Genomic DNA, 18153 nt, shown 5'->3' with positions numbered 1-18153 from the left:
GTAAGTATTCTTTCATATTTTTCATACATATACTTGTAATTCTTGTATTTATATATATCAATTGTGTTAATATTGTTAATTTTTTTATATGTCAATTGTGTTAATATTGTAAATTGTGGCTAAATTAGTGTGATTATTACTTCTTTTTAGTATGTTAAGATAATCATAAGACATTGAGTTATATAATGATTGTATCAATCATACTAATGAAATATTAATTTAATAAAGTTGTTTATTGATGTTAGTTCTTGTCTATAATAACTAATTAATCAAAATATGATAATTGTAGATGGCATCTGATCGAAGTTGGATGCATCGTAGGTTTGATGCAAGGAATAATATAACCGAGGAGTACAAACATGGTGTACAAAATTTCATCAATTTTTCTATGAAAGGGGAAGTTGATTCAATGGGGAGGATAAGATGCCCATGTAATGAGTGTGGAAATACATGGCGTAAATTACCCGACAATGTAACTTATGATTTTATCGACATGGCATTATGGAGTCATATACTAAATGGGTTTTTCATGGCGAAAAGCGTAGGTCCGGGGTTGAAGCTGAGACTAGTTTGGGTAATAATGATCCTAGAGATGATGATATATATGATGCACGTGAAATGCTTCAAGACTTTGCGGATGCACATGGAAATTTCGGGAATGGTGAGGAGGAACCGACTGCAACAGTAAAAATTTTTTATGAGATGTTAGACGGTGCTTCTGAACCTCTTTATCCAAATTATCCAAGTTCTACCACTTTGTCATTCGTAAATAGGTTGTTATATTTCAAGAATAAGCATGGTTGTAGTAACAAGGGCTTTGATGAGTTACTTGAACTTATTGGGTCAGTATTGCCGGAGAAACACAATATACCTGAGACATATTATGATGTGAAAAAGATGATAAGTGGTTTGAATATGGGATATGAAAAGATTGATGCTTGCGAGAATGATTGCATGTTATTTTACAAGGAAAATAGTAAAAAGACATGTTGTGACATATGTCACAAAAGTCGATATAAAGACCGAAAAGATAACCAAAAGAAGCTGATTTCAAGAAAGATCTTGCGATACTTTCCACTTATACCGAGACTACAACGTTTATACATGTCTGATCAAACTGCTAAGTATATGACGTGGCACCATGATAGGGTCATAGTTGATGGTCAGTTATCTCACCCGGCAGATGGAGATGAATGGAAAGCATTTGATGCTAGATTTCCGAGATTTGCAAAAGAGGCACGAAATATCAGACTTGGCCTTTCTAGTGATGGATTTGACCCATTTCATGATCCACTTGCCAGGGATTATACCGTATGGCCCGTTGTGGTGGTTGTTTACAACCTTCCACCATCTATGTGCATGAAAGCTCCATATATGTTCATGCCTCTCATTGTTCCCGGTCCTAATGATCCTACAAAAGAACTACATATTTACCTCCGACCATTAATTGATGAACCGAAGCTATTATGGCATACAGGAGTGGAAACATATGATAGGTCATCATGCATAAATTTTCATATGATGGCTGCACTAATGTGGACTATTAGCGACTTTCCAGCACTTGCGATGTTAAGTGGATGGTCGACTAAGGGTAAGTTGTCTTGTCATGTATGTAGTGGTGATATCAAAGGCTTTCAACTGAGGAATGGTTGTAAGCCTTCTTTCTTTTGCACTGTTCGATATTTTTTGGAACCGGGTGATCCATTGAGGAGTAGCACAAAGTTTGGAAAGAAACAGGTTCGTTCTGTCACAGCTCGACATTCAGGTGGAAGGGGAAAGACTGTATGTGATCTTATACAATTTCCTCCTCCAGGAAAGTTAACAAAAAGAAGACCTCGGGACTATGGTGTTACTCATAATTGGACTCATTATTCTCCATTTTTTGAGCTCCCGTATTGGGAGATAATTGATCTTCGTCACAATATTGATGTCATGCATACTGAAAAGAATGTTTTTGAAAACATTTTCTACACCATATTAGCTGACAAGAACAAGACCAAAGATAACTTAAAATCAAGGTATGATTGTGAGGAACTTGGTATTCGACGTGAGTTGTGGGTTCAAGATGGAGACATAATGCCACATGCTCCATATGCGCTCTTGAGGGAACAAGTTGATAATTTGTTTGAGTGGATGTCAACACTTAAACTTCCAGATGGTTACATTTTAAATATATCTATGTGTGTGAATTTCGAAAAACATACTATTCATGGTATGAAATCGCATGATTGTCATATTTTCATGCAAAAATTATTGCCTATTATTTGTCGTGACTTATTACCGAGGCAAGTGGCTGATGCCATTATTGAATTGTCTAACTTCTTCCAAGATTTATGCGCATCTACCTTGAAATACTCCGATTTGTTAAAAATGGAGAAAGATATTGTGAGAATAATATCTAAGTTTGTAACCATCTTTACTCCCAGTTTCTTTGACCCGATGGAGCACTTGCCACTACATTTGGCCACCGAGTGGCCCTGTTAGATATCGATGGATGTACCCTTTTGAAAGATTTTTACATGGATTGAAGATGAAAGTTAGAAACAAAGCACATCCGGAGGGGTCAATGGCTGAACGCTATATCGAGGAGGAATGTGTGCACTTTTGTTCTCTATATTTTGAATCCAAAGTTGAAACAATACACAATCGATTGCGTCGTTACGAGGCACCCAAAACGTGTAATGATCCTAACTTGTTAGAAGTTTACACGTATCCGGCGAAACCCATTGTAAGAAAAGGGCATAGAATCTTGACGGTCGATGAAGATAGACTCATCAAATATTATGTTCTTATCAACACACCGGAGGTTGCAAAGTACTTGGGGTAAGGTCTTTAACAAATCTATGATATTTTTTACTTTATTTTATTTTATTGTAATGACTTTTATTTGTTTTTAGTAAATTTAACAAGTTGGTACATAGAAAATACCCAGAGTTTGATGATGCAGCAAAAGAAAGATTTGAAAAAGATCGATTCACAAATTGGTTTGAAAGAAGGGTATGTGTCTAAACACATACATATAAATGTTTTTTATTGTCCTCAAATATTATAATTATAATGCACTTATAAATATATATATTTTTAGGTAGCAGATGATCCACAACTCAAAAATATTTTTAAGGATTTAATAAAAGGTCCGATGCGAGATGTGGATATTTACAATGGTTGCCACTGTAATGGTTACAAACTTGGTTGTGCAAATTCTAATGAACGAACTTCACCAAATTCGGGTGTGCTTGTCATTGGTAAGAAATATATGGTACTTAATTATTTTGTATCTATTGTTCTCTCTTTCGTTATGTTAATGCATTGCTTGTACCTAAGAAATTTACTGATTTATATGTAGGATCTTCATATAAGGGGAGTTTTGAAAATAATTATGGTCAACACGAAGAAATACTTGAGCTTCATTACCGTAATGGGCATAAAGTTATATTATTTAAATGTCATTGGTTTGATCATACAAAGCATGTCAAGGTGGATAGAAATAGGATGACAACGGTGGGTGTTCGATCAACATTAAATGCGGAAGATGTGTTTGTGGTAGCTAGTCAAGCTCATCAAGTGTATTATGCGAGGCATACTTCAAATCCAAGATTACCATGGTACACCATTTTAACAACAAAGAGTCGTTTTGTTAATGAAGAAGTGAAATCTAAAAGGAACTTTACATCAAGTGAAGATGCCCTGCAAAATGAGGTTTCAAATGCTTCATCATCTCGTGTCGAACCCGTGATGATTCATGATCCTTCAAATTTTTTTATTGATTTGAGATTTGTTGAAAATGAAAATTCTACGGATGAGTACAACGAAGAACAAAATCAAGATGAAGACATGATTATTGATGAAGAAAGTGAAAGCGAGGAAGATGATATGGCTTAATTTAAAATTTTAGTGATTTTACAAAAAATATGTTTAAGTTAAAAATTATTGTAATGGTCGTGTTTAATTTTTCAATGGTAATATTGATTTGTATTAGACATCAAATTTTTAATGTTAGATAAATATATATTAGCGTTCAACTTATTATTGTTGCAAAAGCAGGGCTCGAGTTCTAGTAGCTACTGGAGGAGGTAAGAAGTGGTGTATTAAACCAACCGGTTTTAATTGAATTTAAGTCCTAAAATCAACCATTTTCGATTGTATTTACCCGTGTCATTTACTTGGGTCATATTTCACAGCTGAAATAAAATATTCTTTTTCTCACAAACCTTTCTCACAAACCCTTTTCTCATCTAACTCTCTCTGGAAGCCGCCTGTGAAATCGAGAATGGCACACCATCACACCTACCACCCACAACACACCAACCACTCCGCCGGAGTCAAATCTCTCCTCCCCAAAAAGACCCCCTCCACCTCCCAAGTCCTCACCATCGTCACTCTCCTCCCTATCAGCGGAAACCTACTTTTCCTCACCGGAATAACCCTAATCGGAACCCTAATAGGCCTTGTTGTAGCCACACTACTTTTCATCATCTCCAGCCCAGTTTTTGTTCCAGCTGCTCTCTCTGGATTTCTCGGATTCAGGGCTTTTGGGCTGACGGGGCTTTCATCGCTTTCTCCACAGGTATAAATTTAAGCTTTATTTTAAAATCAATTTAGGGTTTATGATATCAATTTAGAGTTTTGGCTTAAGGTTTTATGTTCTTTATATACTGTAAGCAACAATATAATATTAACATTATTTGACTATTCCTAATGACCATACTTATCTTTTATTTTTATTTTATTTTTTAATCTTTGTCTTGCATCACATGAGCATGACTTGTAAAGAAATGATTATAATCATTTTACTTAACATGTAGGCACAATTCTCTCAAATGAGGCGGGTTGCAATACCACCTACTGTGGCTCCTCGGATGCCAATGTATCCACCTGGTGCAGCTGGTTTCGGACAACAACTCTTTTATGGGCAAGGCCCTCCTGCAATGTTTCCTTCCCAGGTACCATTTCTTATCTTCACTGTTTTAAGCTCTTATAAATGAATGATATCTCAGTTTTTTCTATTGAAATGTTGGTTTTAGTTCCCTTACACAGTATGTTCCTTTTCTTGTTAATATATTGTGGTTTGTATTGCCCTATAATATAATTCTCTTAATTTTATTTGATACCTAGAACCAGTTTATATTGACGAGTACATGAAATTCTTACTAACCAGAGAAGTATAGCATATATTTTCACTAATATGTGTTTCTTTTCCCATTCCAATTTACATGATTAAAACTTCTTTTTATTTAAGTAACGCTACCTTATGCTCCTTGTTAACATGTCATGGAGTTTTGCTGAAATAACTTACCTTATCCTGTAGCTATGCTGATGTTAAAAATTCCGGTTCAGAGTGCTCTATTTTCTTTTGAATTCTGTATATAGCACTTACGAATCAAACAATTACAGTTTTTAATTTACATTAAGTGAATTGGTAGGTTGAAACCCAACCAGTTTAAAATTAAACAAAATATTATAGTTGTAATATTACTTCTTTAAATAATCAATTAGGATTATAATGTTTAGTCATGACTCAATTGTTTCAATCACATATTTGTACCTTTCAGGAATGGTCATTAGGAATGGACTGCAGATTACACCTAATAAATATCTTTAACATTAATATTAGGAATGCACTAGTAGAACATGTATGATACACAATCTTAGAGAAGCTATAAGGAATGCACTAGTAGAACATGTATAATACACAATCTTAGGTGACATCCTTTGTTAGATCAAATACCGAAAGAGATATGCATTGAAATAGGTAGTATTCACTGTAATTAATGCAAAAAATAAGCAAGTAAGAGGAGAACAGTAAAAAGAAGGTGTTACCCCTGCCCATAGAAAAATAACCACTCCATGTCCTGGTTGGAGGATAAGTGAATTAATTAAATTAACCTAATGTTGACTCTTTTCATTGTTCTTGTTTTGAAGCAGATTTCTGGTATCTTTAATTATGAGATAACGAGTTATAATGTTTTTATGTTTTTAGATAGTAGTACTAGTACATCATATATTTTTTGAACAAAATCCACCAGTAGTCTCTGCAACTTTCCGCCTACATTTAATAGTTTGACCAATAATTAAAACCTATGGTTTCACATACTTGCACAAGTAAATTCAGTATCATGCACTATTTACTAACTTCTCTACTATATTATCTCTAAAAATCTATCATGTTAAGGGTGTTCCATATTTATATGTTCTGCATAGGTTTCATTTCTTGCATTCTTGGAATGCAATTTATGGTTTCATTTAATTTAGAGGCTTGAACTTATTTTTCATTTTATTTTATGTCACCAGCCTGGGAAGGGAAATCAACTTAAACTATATGTCTTCCTCCCCTCATTAGGGCTCGAGGACCAGTCTCGATAATTCTCGCTAATTTTTAGCTTTCTCATCGACTTCTCCACCCCCTTAAAAGGTATAGCTTGCTCATAGAATTCTGTCAAGGTCCTCGGCTCCCTAGCCTAGAGGCTTTTCCAAAATTTTGACCCTTCTTTCAACCCTGCAATAAAAAAGTTCTTGATGGTCTCCTCGCTGGCGCCTCTCACCCTAGGAACTCCGGTATTGAACCGGAGAAATTACTCCGTCAGAGGCTCCCCCTCCCTCTTCTTGATATTGTCTAGCATGGTTACAGGAGGTGAGTAGTGGAGGGTGGACTGAAATTGCCTTATGAATAGGTCCACTAATTGTCGCCATGTCCTTTTGATAGCCGGTCTCAACTTGGAGAAGCATTCTTGGGCACTCCCTCGGAGTGATATTGTGAAGAGTCTGCAGTGGGTTGGCTTTGACACCTGATAGGCCTCAAATTTAATGTTAAACTATATAATGTATTCCATCAAGACGGCTTCTCCGTTCAATAGAAGCTCAGGGTTGTGCCTAAATACTCGAGATAGGGGAGATGATCGAATAGCAGCCGTGAACGGAGAAAAGGCCGTTGATTGAGGGTCCCCTCTGCTCTTGCTCCATCTGCTCTAGGATTGTCCTTAGGTCTCCCACTCCAACGACTTCTCTCTCTATCACCATTTATATTACTCGAGTGGTGAGAGCCCCGAGGTCGCTCATGGCATCCCCCTCCTCCAGCTCGCACATGCGACTCCTCTTCATGATTGTCCCCACATCTATGTCGTTCCTCCCTCCTGGGTGGGGTGCGCTGACGTCTTTTTGGAGGAGTCGATGCACGCCCTCTTTTTGGGGTTGTCTGATCTTCAGGCTCCTTCTCTTCTCTCTTTTCTTGCAATTTTTCCAATTTAAGCCTGAGGTCATGCTCACTTAGCTTTTTGCCCACATGGTCTAGCACTCTAGTCGATCTTTCCTCGGATGAAGCTGGCTTCTACCCCGATCTCTTAGAGATCTGGCTGCATTGCTCGACTCGATCCTGGGGTATATCTGCATTTTCTAGTGATGCATCTTTCTTCTTCTTGTTCTTAGTTGCCGCGTCATCAAACTCGTGGATCAGCCTTTTTTGGGACCCTTTCCCTTCCACCTACACTGATAGACCTTGAGGCGGCGTGCACTAATCTCATTCATATAAATCGGCTAGCCCTTCGAAATACGTCATGACCACCTGCCCGTCCACGGTTGCGATTGGTGGCGGTGGTGTATGATTCTCTAGAGGCATGTGCTCGACCTCGTTTCAATCCTTCTTATTGCCTCCGCTTCTGGGTATCACTTCTATTTTTCCTTCTTTAGTCATCTTTTCTCCCTAAGATGATTTACCCATCCTTCTAGCGCCAAATATTATAGGGAGAATTTCGTATAATAGTGTTGTTGAGGTTGATGGTCAGAACAAGGATCACGGTTGGTGTTTGAAGGTAGAGGTAGGTCGTATATGGTGGCGGCTGAGCTTGTATGTTGACTCCTCAAGAAAGAATAGAGTTTTGATTATTCTCTATCAAATGCTGACTCATGTCTCACACAAGTGGGTACATACCCTTTTTATAGGGATCAAGCCTCACGTATTTCTCGGGGAACAAGACACGTAGGCTAGGGTTAGGGTTCTTCGACCCGCGCAGTCCAACCTCATGATAAAGTCAAACCTTCAGCCAACTGGCTCCACACGCTTCCTAAAATCTCGCGGCATCTCCGAATTTCTTCCCGTGATTGTATGAATATCCTGTGTCGGCCCCGGAATTTATAAGCAACTCAGTCATCTATGATCCACTTTCCATGCTACACACAATATCCTCTAATGTGGGCCAGCCTGGTCACCTCGGCCCGCACCGCCTTTTCCCTAAATCAATGAAAAAGATATTTCCTTTATTTTCCACAAGATGTGGGCTTATGGGCCCAACTCGCATAAAAGCACATGAGCCGAACCCGCATATACTCTCATAAGCTCAGGTCGCACATGAGGGGCAGGCCGCCTACCAACCATGATTGTGAGTTAATGTTAGCCCACGAGCCCAACTCGTAAATGGGAGCTCAGCTCGCACATGGGGGTCGAGCTCGTACATGGGAGCTCAGCTCCCACATGAGAGCTCAGCACGCATGCATTAGCCCAACCAACATATAAATCCATAATTCTGGTATAACGCCCCCAAATCCGGGGTCAGAAGATTTGGTCGTCACTGTGAAACCTCAACCTAAATCAACCTGTTTAATCAATAAATAAATGCCAGTGGAAGATATTTATCATTTATGACCCCAAACTAATCCAAGATCTTTTATGGTTACATTTCTAGAAACAAGATATCCAAATTCCACAAAAAAAATTTCTCTTCCTTTTAAAACTCTTTTCAACAAATATAACTCAAAACTAAACCCACTAGTATAACTTCGAAATGAAGTATACTAGGCCCAAATAAAATACACAATTATAATATAATATAATATAATATAAACAACTTTACATAATAAAACTTACACTAGTCCGCAAATCCTGGACCAACCACCTTCGAAAAGCTTCCTCTTGCTTCCTCGAATTACGCGGCTAAACAGCAAGCTAATCCTCACTGGAGGTTAAATTTAAAAATAGGCAAGTATGAGTGAAAGAAATGCTCAGCAAGATCATTATGACATATATATGGTCGTTTTGATATAAAATTGACATCTGCATTAGAGCAGAACATTTAAAATCATAATTGTTGAATCATAAAATTTTAGTTGAGGAATCCCAGATTTAATTCCTTAATTATATTCAAAACCAATTTGATATTTTTGAGCGAAATGCTTCAGCAATACTTTGAATCTTGACGAGAATAAAACTCATAAAACAGTGTTTACAGAAATATCGTAAACAACAATAACATGAAAGAATGATTATAGAGTGGATCATAAACTCATTCAAAACCGAACTCTTCAAATTAATACTTATTTTGCTTTCATATCAAATTAGATATCAATATGAACTTTGATGCTCACAACATTCCATACTGAAGTCAACATCAATCATCTGTACTAATACCACCTTTGATATTTATCAACAAACTAAGTATTCTCAAACTAAGAAACTGAATCAAAACCACATTTCATCTTTTATCCGAAAACAAAATACTTAATAAATCATTCCTTATAAGATGTCAAAAGCAATATAATAATTTAGATTGGAATCCTCGAACGACGGTGTGTTGCCGCCGGTGATCAGCCGCGGAGCAACACCGGTATGCCGAAGCATATCCAACTAAACAAAGGGGTACCCAAGGCACATATCGGCCTAGCAAGGTGTTATATCCTGTATAACACATAGCTCACGCTGGACCGCCGCCACGGCCTCTTACGCAACCATCCAATCTTAAAAACATTTTATTGAAAGGGGTCATAATACTCGACACCTTTATAAATTTTATTCCCCCAATTCTTGGGTAGGAATATTCGCAACCAAATCACTATTCTCAAAATCCAAAACATTTATAAATCCGATAATTGGATAAGTAAAATCACTTAGCTATTCTGATCATAGAATAGCAGAAGAATAATTGCATAAACAGAATCATTTAATTCAGTGATATGTAAAACATTTATCTATCTTGAACTGAATCGGGAAAGCAATACTTGCATAATAAGCTTCAAAATAAATATCACTTGAACAATAAGTGATGATAGGGATACTTGCCTTTGGGTTTTAGCAGTTAGTCACACTCGCAGAGACGCATCTATTCTGACATTCTGCCTCAAAACATCACCGTCCTTCTTTTGAACACTTTACTGATATATTGCTCCTGCGATTGCTAGAAGCCAGATATCCAATACCATTCCATTCCATTCTTTATTCAATACCTTGTCCTGATAAACTCGAATGATCCACATCTATAATTAAAATATAGAACTTTAATCGTCTAAACGATAATGACTCGACGAACTACGCGTCAAAACCCTAATGTCTACCCATACGATAGCCCACACATAAAGGAAACAGTCAAACACAAGACTCTTGACCCACGTACGCACATAATTCACATAGCACATAAGCACATAACTCATGTATCATATAATTTATAACATACATCCCTCGATTCGTCAAAAAGTTCGACTCAGTATGTTTAAAACTAAAATCGGGTCAAAAATATGATTTATCGATAAAAAATCGACTCAGAATGATTCGTAAAACAAGCGACCTTTCGAAACAAAAGAATTGGGTCTCGAAAGTATTTTTATTGAAAGCAGAATATTTTTCTGAGTCTGTACGCGTTCATTTCATATTAAACGGACGAACGGTTGATTTATTATGAATTTTTGAATATTTTTCGAAATAAAAATGATCTCCGAATCATTTAATATTAAAATAATAGGGTTCGAACACCCTAAATAATTTTATAATAATTATCGAGCCTGGAAAATAATTTAAAATAATAATTTAAAGCTCGAAACTATTTTTCGGAATTTTTAAATCAAAAATAAATGATTAAATCTAATTAAATAATCAATTAAAATTAATTAATAACTAATTAAATTAATTAATCAATTAATATTTATATTAATTGACTAATTAAATAATTAATTATCAACTAAAATTAATTAATTAAATAATTTGGATTTATTTTTGAATTAAAATAAATTTTCAGAATTAAAATAATGATTTTCAAAATAAAATTGAATTTTGAAATAATTTTAAAAAAAAATATGTAAAAACAGTTTAGAGGTGTTGGGTTAGGGTTTATAAAGATTGAACCCGGGTCAGGATTAAACCCAACCGGGTCGGGCAAGAACAGGAATCCGGGTCAAGATGAACTTGCCGGATCCTGCCCAGATTCCGGCCGGCCATCCCGACTCCGGCGATCTCCGTTCTTCCCCTAAACACGACCTCTGCTCACGCTTCTCAGTGCCATTCGATTCCACAGACACTCTACTGACTTATTATCACAATTACAATCACGAATAACTGCTGGTTCAATTTGTCCGGTTGATTTACAACCAAAAAGCGACGACCGGCATCCAAAATCCGGTGAATGATCGAAATCGCTCAATTCTAAACAAAACACAGTGATTTATACATGAAAATGATGCTCTAATCACACCCAACACGTTTATATAATCAAAAACAACCCAGGTTTAACAGAAATAAAAACCCCAAATTCGGGTATAAACCCTAAAATTACGAATTTAAAAATTACCAAACCTCAATTGATTTTGATGCTAAAATCATATAGAACAGATTGAGAGCTTCACAACGGATATTCATACTTGTGATTTGGTGTTCAATAACACCTTCAAAATTGAATTTGATTTTCAGAATTCTCCAAGAACACCAAGAACACGTATCCAAGAAATTTTCAGAAAATCAAACCTTAATTTCTATATGATACTGAACCCTATTTTTGAAGTATAATATACCAAATCGATCAGAAAAACATGCTCTACAACATGGAAGCATCAAATCACATCAACAACATCAAGAACAAATTTTCATAATTTAATTATCAAATAATTCGAATATAAATAATTAAATAAGAAAATTACTGTGATTTCTGGGAAGAAACTGATGATTGATTCAGAAAGAAGATTTCGAGAGCTTCGTTTTGATATGCTGCACGCCCGAATCGGAGTTCGATAACGCCTTCGTTCGTGTGTTTGATTCTCGGGAACGTATCGGTTTCTCGGATTTTTCTCTGTATTTACGGTATTTTAACTGGTTGCAAATGAATAAATGGAATAAACGAAATAATAAATAGGCTATTTATATTTATGAAATATTGGATCATTCTGGATCGTTTTGGATCGTTAAATTAGTTGCTTAGCCGCTAAGTAACTGTAAAAATGATACAATTCAATACCAGAATTGGATAATTATCAAAACTGGGCTTTTTATAAAACACCATATACAAAAATAACATAAAAATATCCCGTCTTTTAAGAATACGGGTTTTGTTAATCACCGAAATGATTATCGTATTGAAAATAGTGCGCCGGGCCGTACACGGGTCAAACCGTAATCCGGATCGAAAAAGTCAAAATACGGAAAATGTCTGGAATTACCAGATTAGGTTAGAAAGTAGTTTTCGGAAGAGTTTTGGGTTGTAAAAATGCAAAAATGGTTGAAGTTGAAAGATTCCCGGCTTTATAAAATAATTTTTATAATTATTCTGAAAATAATTAATAATTCATAAATCATTATAAAATCATAAAACACTCCAAAAATTACCAGAAAAATACCACAATTATCTATATTTTACTCTGGACATATAAAAATTCAAATATTCAAATAATGTCACATATAAACATTCAGATATCAATTCTACTTTTCAGATAATTCACCAAAGTTCACATAAAATCACATAAATAATTCCAAATAATTATAATAATAATATTTGAAAATATGGGATATTACAATCTACCCTCCTTATAAGGATTCCGTCCTCGGAATCAGCAGAAGAAAGCACTAAGGGTTTTCTAACCAACTTTCCGTTTCCAAATAATCTCAATTTTCCATAATCTCAAATAACTCTTGTATTCCTTGTATAATAAAACTTTTACAGGAGCTTTGCTGTGCACCACTGTTCCATCTACCTCCTTTGACCAATTCATCAATAGAATCACTTTTACTGATCGCGAGAAAGAAGAATAGAGAGAAAGATAGAGAGAAAGAAAAGAAAGAAAGATAGAGAGAGAAATAAAAGAACAGATTGACTTCGCTATACGCCCCTGATATTTTAATCACATTGCAATCCACTGCTACTCTTGGTAATCCCATAACCCTGCTTTGACTTGAACAGGATAACTCAGCTTAACTTGATTGGCATACCTTCGAATTATTTGATAATTAAATATCATGAAATTTCAAAAAGAAAAGAATTTCATATCATAACTGGATAGAATCTGAATTTGAGAAGAAATATTGTTGGAATGAAAGAATAGCTGAGAGATCAATATGATCAAATAAACTTGGTATTGCGTGTCCAAATTAAGACACTACTAAAGGTTGTTAACCTTCATGTATTCACAATACAGACAAGTGATGGCGTCCCATCCAACTCCTATCACACAGACATGGATACCTTGTGTCCCCTATAGTTAGGGTTGTTCATCTCAGTCAGAATAAAAGAATATCAAAGGAATCCAAAATCAAATTAGTAAAACTGGAAAGATTTCAAAGCTGATATTTCTGAAGGAAACAAAGTCCAGAGAATAAAAATTCTGGCACAAAATGAATAAACAGGTGTTAGGGATTAAGTCTTCTAACTGATATTTCTTTTTGAGAGAAGTCAAAAGAATTTATAGAAAAATAAGGTATTGCCAAAGTCTTAATACTTATCTTCTATCTGAACTCTTCTGTTGACTTGTCATCCAATTCTAGACTCTTCTTCACGTTCCAAAGATATCGATAATCTTCATCGTCGTCGAATCGTAGTAGCCTCGGAAGATTCCACCATAGAAGTTTGCAACTTCCCGGAGTTCCATCCAGCTCAACACAACCATCTCAAACGAATGCGCCTATCTTAGCTTACTCGTTGGTACTATATTAAATAGTCCAACAGGAACTCGATATGAGCTCAAACGTCATCCCATAGCTATACACACTCCTACACACTCTCGTTTCTAGTTTACTATAACCTCAGCTCTGATACAAACCTGTAACGCCCCCAAATCCGGGGTCAGAGGATTTGGTCGTCACTGTGAAACCTCAATCTAAATCAACCTGTTTAATCAATAAATAAATGCCAGCGGAAGATATTTATCATTTATGACCCCAAACTAATCCAAGATCTTTTAAGGTTACAGTTCTAGAAACAAGATATCCAAATTCCACAAATAATTTTTCTCTTTCTTTTAAAACTCTTTTCAACAAATATAATTCAAAACTAAACCCACTAGTATAACTTCGAAATGAAGTATACTAGGCCCAAATAAAATACATAATTATAATATAATATAATATAATATAAACAACTTTACATAATAAAACTTACACTAGTCCGCAAATCCTGGACCAACCACCTTCGAAAAGCTTCCTCTTGCTTCCTCGAATTACGCGGCTAAACAGCAAGCTAATCCTCACTGGAGGTTAAATTTAAAAACAGGCAAGTATGAGCGAAAGAAATGCTCAGCAAGATCATTATGACATATATATGGTCGTTTTGATATAAAATTGACATCTGCATTAGAGCAGAACATTTAAAATCATAATTGTTGAATCATAAAATTTTAGTTGAGGAATCCCAGATTTAATTCCTTAATTATATTCAAAACCAATTTGATATTTTTGAGCGAAATGCTTCAGCAATACTTTGAATCTTGACGAGAATAAAACTCGTAAAACAGTGTTTACAGAAATATCGTAAACAACAATAACATGAAAGAATGATTATAGAGTGGATCATAAACTCATTCAAAACCGAACTCTTCAAATTAATACTTATTTTGCTGTCATATCAAATTAGATATCAATATGAACTTTGATGCTCACAACATTCCATACTGAAGTCAACATCAATCATCTGTACTAATACCACCTTTGATATTTATCAACAAACTAAGTATTCTCAAACTAAGAAACTGAATCAAAACCACATTTCATCTTTTATCCGAAAACAAAATACTTAATAAATCATTCCTTGTAAGATGTCAAAAGCAATATAATAATTTAGATTGGAATCCTCGAACGACGGTGTGTTGCCGCCGGTGATCAGCCGCGGAGCAACACCGGTATGCCGAAGCATATCCAACTAAACAAAGGGGTACCCAAGGCACATATCGGCCTAGCAAGGTGTTATATCCTGTATAACACATAGCTCACGCTGGACCGCCGCCACGGCCTCTTACGCAACCATCCAATCTTAAAAACATTTTATTGAAAGGGGTCATAATACTCGACACCTTTATAAATTTTATTCCCCCAATTCTTGGGTAGGAATATTCGCAACCAAATCACTATTCTCAAAATCCAAAACATTTATAAATCCGATAATTGGATAAGTCAAATCACTTAGCTATTCTAATCATAGAATAGCAGAAGAATAATTGCATAAACAGAATCATTTAATTCAGCGATATGTAAAACATTTATCTATCTTGAACTGAATAGGGAAAGCAATACTTGCATAATAAGCTTCAAAATAAATATCACTTGAATAATAAGTGATGATAGGGATACTTGCCTTTGGGTTTTAGCAGTTAGTCACACTCGCAAAGACGCATCTATTCTGACATTCTGTCTCAAAATATCACCGTCCTTCTTTTCAACACTTTACTGATATGTTGCTCCTGCGATTGCTAGAAGCCAGATATCCAATACCATTCCATTCCATTCTTTATCCAATACCTTGTCCTGATAAACTCGAATGATCCGCATCTATAATTAAAATATAGAACTTTAATCGTCTAAACGATAATGACTCGACGAACTACGCGTCAAAACCCTAATGTCTACCCATACGATAGCCCACACATAAAGGAAACAGTCAAACACAAGACTCTTGACCCACGTACGCACATAATTCATATAGCACGTAAGCACATAACTCATGTATCACATAATTTATAACACACATCCCTCGATTCGTCAAAAGGTTCGACTCAATATGTTTAAAACTAAAATCGGGTCAAAAATAAAATTTATCGATCAAAAATCGACTCAGAATGATTCGTAAAGCAAGCGACCTTTCGAAACAAAAGAATTTGGGTCTCGAAAGTATTTTTATTGAAAGCAGAATATTTTTCTGAGTCTGTACGCGTTCGTTTCATATTAAAAGGACGAACGGTTGATTTATTATGAATTTTTGAATATTTTTCAGAATAAAAACGATCTCCGAATCATTTAATATTAAAATAATAGGGTTCGAACACCCTAAATAATTTTATAATAATTATCGAGCCTGGAAAATAATTTAAAATAATATTTTAAAGCTCGAAACTATTTTTCAGAATTTTTAAATCAAAAATAAATGATTAAATCTAATTAAATAATCAATTAAAATTAATTAATAACTAATTAAATTAATTAATCAATTAATATTTAAATTAATTGACTAATTAAATAATTAATTATCAACTAAAATTAATTAATTAAATAATTTGGATTTATTTTTGAATTAAAATAAATTTTCAGAATTAAAATAATGATTTTCAAAATAAAATTGAATTTTGAAATAATTTTAAAAACAAAATATGTAAAAACAGTTTAGAGGTTTTGGGTTAGGGTTTATAAAGATTGAACCCGGGTCAGGATTAAACCCAACCGGGTCGGGCAAGAACAGGAATCCGGGTCAAGATGAACTTGCCGGATCCTGCCCAGATTCCGGCCGGCCATCCCGACTCCGGCGATCTCCGTTCTTCCCCTAAACACGACCTCTGCTCACGCTTCTCAGTGCCATTCGATTCCACAGACACTCTACTGACTAATTATCACAACCACAATCACGAATAACTGCTGGTTCAATTTGTCGGGTTGATTTACAACCAAAAACCGACGACCGGAGTGTTAATTAGGTCTTGTCTTTTGACATGGTTTAGTACGTCAAGTTCGTAAGCAGTTTTTTCTCATATCAGTCTTGCTCAGATCTCTCATCTCACGTCAAGTTTCGTATCTATGGCTACAACAAACGAAATTTCCCGAATGATGAATAGTGTTACTTTGGATGAAGAAGAAGAAGGAGGTTTAGCGCTAGAAGTCACAGAAGAAGAGGACAACCAAGAAACTTTTCATGGCTTTGACGCCAAGCTTTGTCTGATGGGTAGATTCATAACAGAGGGGGTGGTTGATTTTATTGCAATGAAGCAGACTCTTGCAGCTTTATGGAGACCCGGAAGGGGAGTGCATATTAGAGAGATAGACGTAAATCTGTATCTCTTTCAGTTTTACCATGAAGTTGATATAAAAAGAGTTGTGGAGGGAAGCCCTTGGTCTTTTAATCGGAAGGCTTTAGTCATTGCAAGGATGAAGGATGGAGATGTTCCAAGAAGTGTGAGGCTAAATTCTTTGGATTTATGGGTTCAAATTCACGATTTAAGAGCTGGCTTTATGACCGAGAAGATTGTGAAGGAGGTGGGCAATTACATTGGATGTTTTGTAGAATCATGTCCAAGAAATTTTACTGGGGTATGGAAGGAATATTTACGTGTTCGTGTAACTATCGATTTATCAAAGCCTTTAAAAAGAAGAATGAAGATCAGAAAGGCGGGAGATGGATGGGAATGGATTATGTTCAAGTATGAAAACGTCCCTACTTTTTGTTTCATATGCGGTTTGCTGGGGCATTCCGAGAAGTACTGCAGCATACTGTTCGAGAAACCGGAAGATGAAATCATTAAGCCATATGGGGTCTGGATGAGAGCTCCCCTGAGAAGACCGACAAAATTGATAGGCGCAAAATGGTTGAGGGAAGGTAGCAGCGAAAGTGGTCGGAATTTCACCGGCGGGGAGGAACACAAGGTGGAAGATGAGGATGAGTCAGTTACGAAAAATCAGGGATCAGATAAGCAGGGAGAAAGTCAAAGGAATGTCAATTATCCGCAAGATTACAGGGGCGGGAACAGTTCAAATTCAAAACACCAAGAAGCGGTGCAACAGACGAGTAAATCAAGTCCTACAAATGGGGGGATTAGAACTATCGAGAATAAAAAACGGAGAACTGGAAGTGGGCCAGACCAACATATAGAATTGGGTAATGAGATAGAGGACCAAACTGATCCAGTTGAGGAAGTGGAAGATTTAAATAACCCAAACATGCAGGTGGATCCAAAAAACGTAATAGAGGCGGGCTTCGTGAATGGAGTCCGCCTATCAAA

General features: G+C 35.8%; 1 protein-coding gene across 1 annotated transcript; it reads left to right on the top strand.

The window, feature by feature from the left end:
• Window positions 1-501: 501 nt before the first annotated feature.
• LOC141690964 (uncharacterized) lies at window positions 502-2484 on the top strand. The gene has a single exon (XM_074495716.1). It carries the CDS (start codon window positions 502-504, stop codon window positions 2482-2484), a length of 1983 nt encoding a protein of 660 aa, XP_074351817.1.
• Window positions 2485-18153: the final 15669 nt, after the last annotated feature.

The sequence above is a fragment of the Apium graveolens genome, chromosome 10 (assembly GCF_009905375.1).
Source record: "Apium graveolens cultivar Ventura chromosome 10, ASM990537v1, whole genome shotgun sequence".
Lineage (NCBI taxonomy): Eukaryota > Viridiplantae > Streptophyta > Magnoliopsida > Apiales > Apiaceae > Apium > Apium graveolens.
Note: the sequence above shows the minus strand (reverse complement) of the source record. Positions and strands in the feature narration are given on the sequence as shown.